Consider the following 13,469-nt stretch of genomic DNA (forward strand, 5'->3'; position numbering starts at 1 on the left):
AAACAATGAGCAGAGGTTTCCACAGGGAAAAACCCGTGGGAAGCCTTTGCATTTGTGTGTGTTACAGTGAGCTCTTAGTCCACTCTCACAGTCTCTGGGGAGAAGAGACACTGAAATCTGTTCTCTTTTCTACCAAGGGTATCACTGGGATACATCGGATTGGATGCCCAGCGTTCCTCTACCAGATATACAAGAGTTCCCCAATTACGAGGTCATTGACGAGCAGACCCCTCTGTACTCAGCAGATCCAAATGCCATCGACACAGACTATTACCCTGGAGGCTACGACATTGAGAGCGATTTCCCACCACCACCAGAAGACTTCCCCGTGCCTGACGAACTGCCCCCCTTGCCTCCGGAATTCAGCGACCAGTTTGAGTCCATACACCCTCCCAGAGACATGCCCGCCGCAGGTAGTCTGGGCTCTTCCTCGAGAAACCGGCAGAGGTTCCACTTGAATCAGTATCTGCCCAATTTCTATCCCGTCGATATGTCTGAACCTCAAAAAGCAGGCCCCGGCGAGAACAGTACGTGCAGAGAACCCTATGCCCCCTACCCTCCAGGGTATCCCAGAAACTTTGAAGCTCCTCCTGTAGAAAACATGCCCATGTCTGTGTATACCTCCACGGCCTCCTGCTCTGATGTGTCGGCGTGCTGTGAAGCGGAGTCCGAGGTCATGATGAGTGACTATGAGAGCGGGGATGACGGTCACTTCGAAGAGGTGACGGTCCCTCCGCTGGATGCCCAGCAACACACGCAGGTCTGACGCTCAGACTCCCCCGCAAAGTGCCTGGACTTTAACGAACCTGGAGATTATTATATAAATGATCTTCCACATCGTTCTCTGCAGCAGTGCTTCAGTGCTTTTTTTTTTTTTTTTTTTTTTTTTTTTTTTTCCGTGAGCTAAAATGGGCATGGCTGCACTGAGTCACGCACCTCTTGACAAGTTAGCCATTTCCGGTGTCCAAACCTACTGTAACGCGAGGGGGATTTCCTTTGGCCGTGCCATTTCCGAACACCTGTGTGCATTTACATTGGTCTGTTAAAATAATGAAACGAAAAATCAGCCCTATCATCTTGTTAGCATGATTCATGTATTTATATAGATTTGATTTTAATTTTCCTTTTTTTTTTGTAAATTTTATGTACAGATTTGATTTTTCATAGTTTTAACTAGATTTTCAAGACATATGGTGCATTTGTTTTTGACCGAAATTTGGTGGTGTTAGCGTCATTACCTAGCACCCTGATTTTTTAATATAACCAGGGTTTCATTGTGTCCTCTTCCATTGAAGTATGACATTCCATTAAGACATTTCAGTATTAGTCCTTCATTTCTAGCTGTACATAGGAGGAGGAAAGATCTTCTACATGGACATGTCTTAAATGGGTTACTGTATTTTAGAATTATAAACATTTTTCATTACTGGAAAGTGTAATGGGGACCTTCTGCATACCTGTTTAGAACCAAAACCATCACGACACAGTTTTTATAGTGTCTGTATATTTGTGATGCAACGGTCTTGTAAAGGTTTTTACTGAAAACTACCATTAGCCAGTCTTTCTTACTGACAATAAATTATTAATAAAATACTTTAGTTTTACGGCCTGTTTTTCCTCTGGATTTAGACTCTCGTTCGGGATTCAGTTAAGGAGTTGACAGAGAAGGCTGGATGGATGTAGATGTTAGCTCTTTGTGGCCTTAAATGTGAAGGGTCCAGGTGCCCAACCAGGAGGTACTTACAGATGTAGCCACTAGGCGGCAGTACATGGCTACTCGAGCCTGCTCAGAACTACAGGTGGAAACAGAAAACTACGTTCTTTTATGTTTTCCAGCCAACACTTCAAGAAACTTTTACTCTATACATCTTCTCAGTATTTATTGGGTATCATTTAAAGGCTTCTATGGTCTTCACCTATGACTTCTATCAAAAACAAAGTAGAAAGCCTTTTATCTTCTGTAATCAAAGAACAACTACTTGTGTATGATTTAGTGTGAAATCAAGCTATTTTCCATGTGTATACAGTGAAATCCATCCATCCAACAAATATTTATTATCTACTATGTGTCAGTCAGGCATTCTTAGAACTTCAGAAAGATAGTTTTTTTCTTTATCAGATGAGACTAGATACACAGTCTAAACACCAGAGCTAGCTCTGATAACAAAAAACCAGCACGCTCATACCTTCTGCTATAACCACTTACAACTCTAAGTTGTTTTCTGTTTCCTGTTCATATTTTTAGGTCTCTATATTGTTTCTAGTCACTGATTTTTTTTTTTTTTTTTTTTTTTTTAGGAATTGTGTATTAATTCAGTGTGATGTTCGAGGAAGGCCATGTAACCTAACCCACCTCCATGTAGTTACATCCTAACTTTTGGATTAATCCACATACACGGTTCTCATTGTTTTGGTGGTATAAATATTCACTGCTGCGCTCAGTGTAGTATATGTTGTTTATTTCCATTTACTTTGCTACTTTCCCTTTTTCTGAAACAGTTGCCTGCCTTAATTTTTCTTTTTAAAATCTGTGACTATTTCATTAACTTATCCCAAACACATTTTTTGGTCACCTACTCTATGTTATTCTTCACGAAAAGACAAAAACTCCCTACCTTGTCCACTCCCTGTCCACGGCATAGGCAGAAGAGGATACCATTCTTATTTTTATGGCCCAGTGGCGCGAAGGGGGGAGGCTGCTGAAGACCACAGGTACCAGCTGCGTGGGGTGATGCCCAGGCTCCTCCCCACTGCCCCGAGGGCTGCACGGTCAGCATCTCGATGCGAGGAAGCTTTGGTAGAGAGAACTCTGGGAAATCCTGCTCTCCTCTTCCTGTGAGTTGTTTTCTGTGAAAAATAGTCTAGTCAGGAACTGGATCATCCTCACAAAATTAGCTTGAATTCCTATTGAGTTTTCAGTGACTTCATAGAAATGTAGCGGTTAGGTTTGTAATCTGTCAGACCTGGAAAAACTACCCCAACGCCCATCTACCGCCCCCAGTCTTTCTCCGGTTCCAGGTTCCCCTCTGCTTGCAATCTCTGCCTTCTCCCAGCCCACTGACTCGGCTCAGTAACTTTCTGAAGGTCAAAGTGGGCTGCTCATTCTCTTTTGCAGTCTGGTGTTGTGTACTTTCTGATCGCTCTTCATCAGCAGCATTAGGTTCAATTTCAATTAGTGCACCAGCTGAGAGCAAGTTATTCGTCAGAATCTCATTTCCTCACCAGCAGTTTACTGCCTCTACTGCAAACAGAATGAGTGACTCGGAAAGAAGGACAAGTAATTTTTTCCCCCCAAGAAAACCTCCGCTTGTGTGAACACTTAGGGAATGAATGCACTTGTCCCTGTGCTGTTAGAAAGTGTGGCCCTGGGAGAGGCTAGGTTTTCAAAGGATGCTAGACATAGAAAACGTGTAACATTTGAATCCAGAGGTCACTGGACCAAATAGATCCTACAAAGAGCTACGAGTACAGGGTGTCTGTAGGCGAGATGACAAAGAGGAACTCCGTGATTCTAAGCCAGAGCCATTATCCAGTTGTCTCAAGGGGTAAAAAGAAATTCTCATAATGTCTGATGACGATTGCTTCAATTCACTGTAATGTTTGTAGATGCCACCTAACAGTTTTAGGATAAGGGAAGAATATAGGAAGAAGAACAAATCATCCACGCCGATGGTGTGTCACCCTCCTCCCGGCTGTCAAAGACTTAGAAGCACAGCCCCACTTCCTTGCCAAATACAGAATACTAGCCCCCTGCAGACGAGGATTGCAAACATTTTTCGACAATGCTCTCGTGATTTGTGTTTTTATTTATTTTAATTTTTTTTTATTTTTTTATTTTTTTGTGATTTGTGTTTTTAAATAATTACCTTAAATGAGTCTTTTTCTCTTCTTTCAAAGGTAATAATACTTTAAATAGATGCTTCAAGATAAGTTGGAACAAAATAAAATTTTATTTGTAGACTTTACTAAAATTTCTTTAAACCGAATGTGTAAAATGTACAAAGGTTCTCCAACTAAAAAGCTCTTACTGGCTTGAGATCGTTTTTAATAATGATCTCAAATGCTGAGTTTTTACTTCTAATGGGGAATTTCACAAGATTTAAAAATACCCTCCGGTCATTGAAAACTGTGGTCTGACCTTTAATTTCTGTGCCATAATTTTGAGTCACACTGGGGTTCTGGGAGATATCCTCACAATGAATGTCAGAGCTGGGTTTGGTCTTTGCTGGATTAACAACCGCAACAAACACTGATGTCTGCACCATGCTTTTATTCTAAGAGCTGTGGCTACGTAATCCTTAAGACCGACCACCGTGTGTGTGTGTCGGGGGGGAGTATCTCTTATCATTGTTTGCATTTTATGTAAGAGAAACATTTGTCTGTGACGAAGCTGGCAAGCAGTAAAGCCCCATTCGACCTTGGGGGTCTGAGGCCAGAGTCCACCCTCCTGACCAGGACCTGCTGCCCCACCCAGCAGATGCCCTGCTTCCCTCAGGCAGGGCATTCCAGGATCAGACCGCAGTCCCCACTGCCGCTTAGGTAGCTCTGCAACCTTCGGGTTTGGTTTAACTCCACTGGCGGGAAGGCACCATTTTAAAACCGTGGAGCCTCAGGGTATACTCGCAAACTCCCATGCCTTCCAGCATGGGTGGCAGGTGGAGACTGCTGGCTTCTGAGTCACAGACCTCAGTTCAAAGCTGCGCCCTACCACTCGTTAGCTGAATGATGTTAAACCAACTACTTCTAGTTAGGTTCCTCTACTGAAAAGGAGCGACTAATAAATACCCTACGGGAGTTCTGCGGAATCAAACCAACAATCTAAATGAGGGTTCTTAGGAGAGCTTATTACATTCCAAACGTTCTGCAATTATAACTCTGAATCCCTCCAGTGACCCTCATTATTCCCACTTTCCAGATCAGGAAACCCAGGCGCTAGGTAATTTTCTGAAGGTCACTCCACAGGTCAGTGTTGGGACTGAAATTCAAAGCCCTGATTCTGGTCTCAAGGCTCCATCCCCCAGGCCTTCTTTCTGAAGTGTCTCTGAAAGGAACCAACCCGCAGACGGCGAAGTTCCTCACACCAGCTTTCTGGCACAAAGTCAATGTTCACCAAATGCTTTAACTGCTGTTACTGTTTCCTCCCTCACTGCCATCCCAATCTTCAAATAGGTATTTTAATAGTTTACTTTTAAAATGTATCATATGAAAGTTTCATATTTTTAGGGGGGAGGGGCAGAGGGGGAGGAGGAGGAAGAATCCTAAGCAGGTTCCATGCCCCGAGCAGAGCCTCACGCAGGGCTCAATCTCACAACCCTGAGATCACGACTTGAGCCGAAATCAAGATGCTTAACTGACTGAGCCACCCAGGCATCCCTGAAAGTTTCATTTTCTTAGTGCCTTTATAGAACATGCGATAATTCCAAGAAGCTTGCTAACCTAGTTTAGATTTGACTAATTGCCTCCAAGCCAGGAGAGGTTTGGCCATTTGCATCTTGGTTGTTTTCCACTAAGTCCGTGCATTCCACATTGGAGACTGGCTGACGTGGGTGCAAGTGAAGTCTCAGGACCCACTTCCGCTGTGCATTCATCCAAAAGTTGTTCCTGAGTATCTGCTCTAAATGAAGGCCAGAAGCATCATGTTTGCCATTCGGTGAAGGACGAACAAGACTAAGTCCGACCCTTAGGAATGAGATGAGTGTTCAGGGTCACGTTTACAGCTTCCTACCTACCCTGTGTCTTATTTTTCCACCTGCTCCATTTAACAAGATAAAAAAATGCTCTCCATTCACCTGGGATTCAGAGAGTGCTCCTGAGGCTCAAGTGCCCCTCCTCACACTCTGCCCCTTGCCTCCACCCACCCACCCACCCACTCATTCACTCATTCGTTCGTTCATTCGCTCAGTTCAAATTATTGTCCGGGTTGCATTAACAAGTATCGGTCTAGTCCACCCTCTGCTACATCCTGCTCGCATAAAAGTGAAAACTTGGCTCACGAGCAGTCATGCGGCCTTTCAGAAAAAGAATTTCAGTGTGGTCAGGGGCTGTGGGCTACGCAGAAACGTACCGAATAGAAACTGACCCACGAAGCTGAACGCTCCTTCTCCCAACGCCTCAAACACCAGAGTATGTCAAGGCGGCAACAGCAGGCGCACGTTTGGAGGTAACAGGGTAAATCAAGAGCAGAAACTTGCTAGCGACTTCAGGGTTTTCTGCACGTTGCCCCGAAGCTGAAGAAGCGTGATCTGACTCTGTCGCGTTTGACTGTACAACCTCGGCAGGGACCGTAACGGGGGGGCCAGGGGATTGTCCGTCAGCGCCTGGCAGTGAACGACGGCACAACAAACCCAGCTTCGGCCCGGGGCTGCCGACGCTCGTGCTCCACAAACGCCCCGCGAGCACGCGCGGCGCCTCTTCTTCAGCGACGAGGAGCACGGGCGCGGGGCCGATGCGCGCGCCCTCCAGCCGGGAGCGCTCGCGCAGCCGCAGAGCGGGAACGGGGAGCTCCGCTGGGTCGCCGCGAAATCACCCGTAGCCTGGCGGAGCGCTCGCGTGTGGCGGGCTCCGTTCCCGGAGGGGCCTCGCCCAGCGCCCAGGCGCATGCGCGCGCGCGGCCGTTTCAGAGGCACCCCCTCCCCCCGCCCCGCGGCGTGTGGTCAAACCTCGCTCACACAGCCGTTCTTTCTGGGTTACTCGTGTTCTGACTTCCTGCAATTTCTCACACGTGCTCAGTCAGTGTTTGCCCTGAAATCGCTCGCGGAACGCAGGCCCGGGTCCGGATACGAGCGGGTGGAGAACCCCTGGAGAAACAGGATCCCCACGCAGATCCAAGGGCCACAGCCCCGGGCGCGGGCTGGATGGAAGAGGAGGGCTCGGCCGGCCGCGAGGAACTCAGGGCTCCCAGCAAGGGCCACCGGACGGAGGCCGAGCCCGCGTCCTTGACGACTCCGCAGGTGGCGTTGCCCAGGGAGAGTCTTCATGACTGTCGTCTGTGCGGAATTCTGCGTGTGGGGGTGTTTGCGCCTTTGCACCCATTTTGTCGTCATTGTTTTTGAGTACGGCAGGCCGTGTGCAAGTCTGTATCTTTGCCTCTCGCACCTTCTCCTTAGATGACAGAAGAAAAAAAAAGGTGTTCTAAGGTATTTCGCTCTTGTGTTAATTTTTCCGAGGGTGGCAAGTAAATTTTTAAAAAATGAATGAAGCAATTTCTCACCTTTCCTTGGAGAACAGAGCCCTCTCCACCCCTCTGCACTGACCTCGCTCCCTGCCCTGCACATTTTTTTTTTTTAAGATTTTATTTATTTATTTGAGAGAGAGAATGAGATAGAGAGAGAGAGAGCATGAGAGGGGGGAGGGTCAGAGGGAGAAGCAGACTCCCCGCCGAGCAGGGAGCCCGATGCGGGACTCGATCCAGGGACTCCAGGATCACGACCTGAGCCGAAGGCAGTCGCTCAACCAACTGAGCCACCCAGGCGCTGCCCTGCACATTTGATAACGGCGTTCCCCTCTTTTTCAGATGGCGCCACACCCATCTTTTCTGCCTATCTCCTTCTATATTCCTACAGTTTGGGGGGGAAGTTTCCTTATTCATTCATTCATTCATTCATTCACTCATTCATTCAGTTTTATGCAGCTTTCCCTTCCTCCCTACTACTGGAAATGTTATAATACACACTTTGGAACTTGATCGTGAATTGACTGGCATTTCTCTGCCTTCTCAACTTGCCTCCCAAAGACCCAAGAAACACACGAGCATGGTGCCTCAGACCATAGCTACCCCTGGGGTCTGCACAGGAAGCCCCTGAGTCAGGAGGGGAGTCTCAGGACTTTCTGGCCAAACCACCCCTCACTGGCCAGTTCCCATTCCAGCTGGTCTGTTCTCATACAAGCACCTACCTTTCCCTTTACTCCACTGATTTCCAGCCGAAATCATGGGGTACATTTATTTTATAACCCCCACCATGGTGCGTGTAGTTACTATTCTGTTGGGTATTTTTACACACATCCCCAAGAAAACTTCAACTATTCCTAATAATCCTTGAACTATTTATTTTCTTCTGCAAGCAATATTTCTCGTGTCTTAGTATGAAATGAAACTGTGAATTACATAAAGTAATGGTAAAGAAGTTATTTCTTTAATGGCATATTTAGCTCTTGACATTAGGATACAGGTACATTTAGTGAAAATATATATACTCTAAATAAAATTTAAATTCTTGTGTTGTTTTACATCTTCTGGAGTACTTAACTGCAATGTTCTTCTTAGAGCAGGCCAGGAAATAAAACCCATATTGTCTATTATAATGCAACATAAAAATTCTTTGAAAAACATACTTCCTCCCTCTTGTTATTAACTGGAGAAATATAGAGAAAATGTCTCATTACTTGAGGGTGACAAATGCATTAAAAATCCATTAGTCTGACAAATAGCAGTTTTTTTTTCTGATAAATTAGAAGTTTCCAAATATGATGAAAGACATAATTTCATGGAAATTACATCATCTTAAAGCCAGCAGGCAATAATGGAATCATTTATTTTCTCATTTTATTCAACAAATAATTGTTGGTGTCTACTGCAGGCCAGATGCTGTGCTCAGTCTTGGGGATGAAACAGAGAACAAGCCCCAGGCCCAGCTTAACAGCCTTGTGGTGGGATTCCAGCAAGAAAACAGGTACAGTATGGCTTGTGGTAAGTATTCGGTTACAGGGCATACTGTGATCTGCAGAAGCACAAAGGAGGAAAGCATAAGCAAGATGTGGGGCCTGACCTCATGGGGAGAGCAAAGCGATTCCAGAGAAGGGTGTGGAAGGAGCATTTCATGCAGAAGGAATGTGTGGGAAACAGGAAATGGGTAATAGGGTGTTTGAGGAATGGGAGAAAGTTCAAGTGTTGGAGGGTGGACCAGATGCCCTGGCTGAAGGAAAGGATGGTTAGGAAGGTCAAGGCTGGAAAGGCCAAGGTCAAGGAGCAAGGGGCATCATTGAAGGGTGGCCGCTCCAGTCTGAGTTAGCCCTTGTCTGTTGGGCTGCTTTGAGTGGACTCCTTATGTGTGTGGTTTTGGACACCACTCACTTTCTGATGGGGGCCGTCAGAGTCTGGGGAATCCACCCCCTTGGCTCTTTCCTTTTGGGGATTTCCCATTCTTTGCCTATTCATGGTTTCCCAGCTTCCCTTTCCTCATCCCCAGTCAGAAACACTGTGGGGTTTTCCATATGCACCCCCCCCCACCTCATTGTGTGGGGGAGAGAGAGAGCCATCTATGCCACTCTGTTCATCTATTGATTACATTGATTTATCAAAACCCCAATTATAGGAGGTTTAGGTTTTAAATGTTACAACCAATGCTGTGAGGAACAACCACATGTGCATACACATTTGAACATGTGTCCAATTATTTTCTATTAGTGGAATTACCGGGTCAAATGAGTATGCAGTTTTAAGACTTACATGTAGTGCACAGGAATGCTTTTTCTCAGATTTTAATATTTTTTTGATCACACTTGGAACTACCATTCCTCTTAATATTTTCAAAAGTGGTAGCTGGAATGGTAACTTCCCATACATTTGATTTTTGTTTTCTCAAAGAGAGGTTGCATGTGTGTTTTTAGTTTTTAATTCTCTAATTACATCCTTTAAATATATTTCTATCATTTTTCTTATTTGAAAAAATCCTCTATATAATTAAGGTCATTGATACTTTGTATGATAGGATGCAAATCATTTCCCTGGTCTATCTGGCTTTTACTTATTCATGGCATTTTTTTTTTTAAGACAGAAGAACTTTTAACTTTCATGCAGTCAAATCTATCCTGGCTGAGAAACACTACCTCTGAATCACAAGGGTGGATGCTTTGGAGCCTGAGATACCAAAATACAAATCCTGCCTCTACCCCTTATTAGCTGTGGGCCTTTGGTGCACCACAAGACCTTCTAGAGCCACCAGTCTCTCGTCCCATAAAATACTCCTAGCAATGCCCAACCTTTTAGGACCACTAACAGACTGTGTGGGATAATGCATGGAGAATACTTATTCTAGAGCTGGAACATGCTAAATGTGCAGCAAACAGTAGCTACTACTGTTCTTTCTATGGTTATGAGTATTTTCTGTCGTATCTTCTTTTCCATGCCAGAGTTCTTTCCACACCAAGGTTACATAAGTATTTACCTACATTTTATTTTGTTTTTTAACATATTTTATTTTTTTACCTACATTTTCTTTAAATGAATCTTTGTTTTTATATTCTAACCCTCCCCCATTAACTTTATCAAACCTTTATCTTGTATTATCTTCAATTGTTGAAGACATTCACATGCTTTCGGTTATTGTAACTTTTAATGGATGTTTTAATATTGGCAACTAACACCCTTTCCCCCTCATTTATTCAAATCCTTTTTACTACACTTTCTTTCAAGGAACTTCACGACTTTTTTTTTTTTTTTAATCTCTATTGGTATTTTTGTTGGGCTGGCAAAAAGTATTTCGGAAATTAATTTTCAGGCTTTCAATCCAGGAACATGGTGTGTCTCTCCCTTTGTAAAGTTTCTTTCATGACTCTCAGTGAAGTTTTGAGTTTTTTAAAAAAAATTTTACACATTGCCCTGCACACTGCTAATGAGGCCAGTTTCTAGTAATTTTACACTGATTACTATTATATATCAGATCTGCTCATTATGTGCTCTCATTTTTCCTGGAATTTAAGAAAGTACATACACTCCTATCTGCAAATATTGATTTTTACATTTTTCTCTTTTAATATCATCTCATTATCAGAAACACAATGCTAAATAGGTGTGATGTTAGCAGGCATTACTTCTTCCCAACTTAAAGGAAAATAATCCTCTCATTTCTCTTTTAAGTCTAAGATAGACATTATTTTGAAATATTCTTTATAGTATTCACTCTGTTCTTATTGAAGTTATAGAGACTTTTAAAAATTGGGAATGGATAGGGAATTTTTAAATCCATTTTAGCATGTATTAAGATGATCGTGTGGTTTATCTCCTTTGATCTATCCATATGGTAACTTATTTTAATATATTTTATGCTCTACAAACCCTGGGTTTCTGGAATTAACCCCATTTGGCCTTAATAAACTATTTTTGTAATAATTGTTTATTTCTAGCATATAAGGACCTTAGAAGTCACCACTCCATTCTAACTGCAAGTAAGAAATCTAAACAAGAGGAAAAATCAGCAACTCTTCCTAGAGCCATAAGAGAAGTGAGGGCACAGGCAAACGAATGCCCCCAAAATTGAAGAGAGAGACAGGTGGATACAGAGAATCACAACTCAGCAGAGCAGAAACCCACCAGCTGCAACAGGAAAATCTGAACTGTAATTGAATTAGTAGAGGCTCAGTGTGGACAAGTCTGAGAGTTAAAAATGCCGGAAGGACTCAATTACAGAGGGCCCCCACACTTCTGTGAGTTTACCTCCGGGAGTCCTTCCAGGCCTTCACAGAGAGTATCACAGAAAAATTCTCTACCGCTTCCAACAGGCCAGGGAAAAAAACATTTCGAGATAGGCCAGAGCATTCTGTTCTTCTTAACAAGGCCTGCCCTCAGGAGAAACTGTTTAACCAGATTCTAAGCTGCTGGGGTTTTTATCAAAGCCTAACCTACCTGGGAGGAGAGAAATACCCAACTCCAGCCAGCTCTAGACTTCTACGTGGGGGAAAGGAAATACAAATCCACAATCCCTTTGGGCCATCCTGTCCCACAAAATGTTGGGGAATGTGAAAAGCATGAGTGAAGTTCACAGTTCAGGGGTGCAGGCTCACTAACAGCCCTAATCAGAGGCCTATAGAACACTTCTCTCCTCTCACACCTTACTGCTACATTACTAAAGGCCTATTTACCACAGTTACTTTTCTCTATTGCATAAAACAGATCATGTCCACCTTTGAACAAAAAATTACAAGGCATACTAAAAGGCAAATCCAGCTTGAAGAGAAGAAGCATCAGAAATAGAGTCAGAGATAGTAGGAATGTTGGAACTCATCAGATCAGAATTTTTTTAAAACTATGATTAATATGCTAACAGCTTTAATGGAAAAAGGAGGCAACACATGGATAATGTAGGCGTAGAGATGGAAATTCTAAGAAAGAACAGAAAAGAAACACTAAAGATAAAAAACACTGTGATAGAAATGGAGAATGTCCTTGATGGGGTCATTAGTAGACTGGACATGGCTGAGGAAAGAATCTCTGAGGTTGAGGATATGACGTGGAAAATTCTAAAATGGAAAAGCAAATAGAAAAAAAATCCTGAAAAAAACCAGAATGTCCAAGAACTGTAAGATACTTACAGAAAGCATAACATATGTGTGATGAGAATATCAGAAGGGAAAGACAGAAAGAAACAGAAACAATATCTGAAGCAGTCATGACTGAGATATTCCCCCAAAATAATGTCAAACACTGAACTACAGATCTAGGAAACTTGGAGAACAGCAAGCAGGATAAGTGCAACCTCTGCCCCACAAACCCCACTCCCCCCACCAGCAATAAACAAGCAAACAACAACAATTTTAGGGGGCATATAATATGCCCCCAGTATCTAGGCATATTATATCCAAACTGCAGAAAATTAAAGATAAAAAGAGGGAAAAAAATGTCTTGCCTATAGAGGAGCAAATATAACAATTACACCTGACTTTTCAGAAACCATGTAAGCAAAAAGAGAGTAAAGGGAAATATTAGAAGTGTTGAGAGAAAAAAACCACCAACCTAGAATTCTGTACCCTGAGATATTATTCTTTAAAGGCAAAGGCAAAACAAAGACTTTCTCAGACAAGCAAAGATTGAGGGAATTTATTGCCAGTAGACTTGCCTTATAAGAAAAGTTAAAGGGGCGCCTGGGTGGCTCAGTTGGTTAAGTGACTGCCTTCAGCTCAGGTCATGATCCTGGAGTCCCTGGATCGAGTCCCGCATCGGGCTCCCTGCTCGTCAGGGAGTCTGCTTCTCCCTCTGACCCTCCCCCCTCTCATGTGCTCTCTCTCTCATTCTCTCTCTGTCAAATAAATAAATAAAATCTTGAAAAAGAAAAAAAAAAAAGTTAAAAGACATTCTTTAGAGAGAAGGTCAGAAACTTGGATCTACCTAAAGAAAAGAAGAGTATCCAATAATGAATAAAGACAAAATAACAACTTCTTTTTCTTATTCTTAATTGATCTAACAGATTACAGTTTGCTCAAAATAACAAGAGCAACCATGTATTTGATTATGTATGCTTATGTACACATATATACTTATGTATGCTTATATCTAAGTAAAATGAATGACAGCAATGATACAAAGGATGGGAGGGAGAAATTAGAAATATTTTGTTATTATAAAGTACTTACACACCCATGAAGTGGTATCATGTTATTTGAAAGTGGACTTGGATTATTTTTTTTTTAAGATTTTATTTTTTTATTTGAGACAGAGAGAGAGTGAGAGAGCACAAGGTGGGGGAGGGGATAGTGGG

General features: G+C 43.1%; 1 protein-coding gene and 1 long non-coding RNA gene across 5 annotated transcripts in view; one reads left to right on the forward strand and one right to left on the reverse strand.

Moving 5' to 3' along the window:
- The window catches only part of FAT1 (FAT atypical cadherin 1), a 129,913-nt gene extending 128,320 nt beyond the window's left edge, over positions 1-1,593 (forward strand). For 3 of the 4 annotated variants that reach the window (XM_064585662.1, XM_064585664.1, XM_064585663.1), the window contains one exon: positions 138-1,593. In XM_064585662.1, the coding sequence (XP_064441732.1) occupies positions 138-766 (629 nt within the window). In that variant the 3' untranslated portion in view covers positions 767-1,593. The remainder of the gene's footprint in view (positions 1-137) is intronic. The other variant, XR_010409723.1, reaches the window with a different exon arrangement.
- LOC135363703 (uncharacterized) lies at positions 901-6,547 on the reverse strand. Its single transcript, XR_010409724.1, has 3 exons — positions 6,065-6,547; positions 2,616-2,847; positions 901-1,039 (listed from the first exon to the last, which is right to left on the reverse strand). It is a non-coding gene; the product is annotated as an uncharacterized LOC135363703 (long non-coding RNA).
- Positions 6,548-13,469: the final 6,922 nt, after the last annotated feature.

This window comes from Mirounga angustirostris, unplaced genomic scaffold (genome assembly GCF_029215605.1).
Source record: "Mirounga angustirostris isolate CCGP_5_RB_7025 unplaced genomic scaffold, mMirAng1.0.hap1 SCAF_2, whole genome shotgun sequence".
NCBI lineage: Eukaryota > Metazoa > Chordata > Mammalia > Carnivora > Phocidae > Mirounga > Mirounga angustirostris.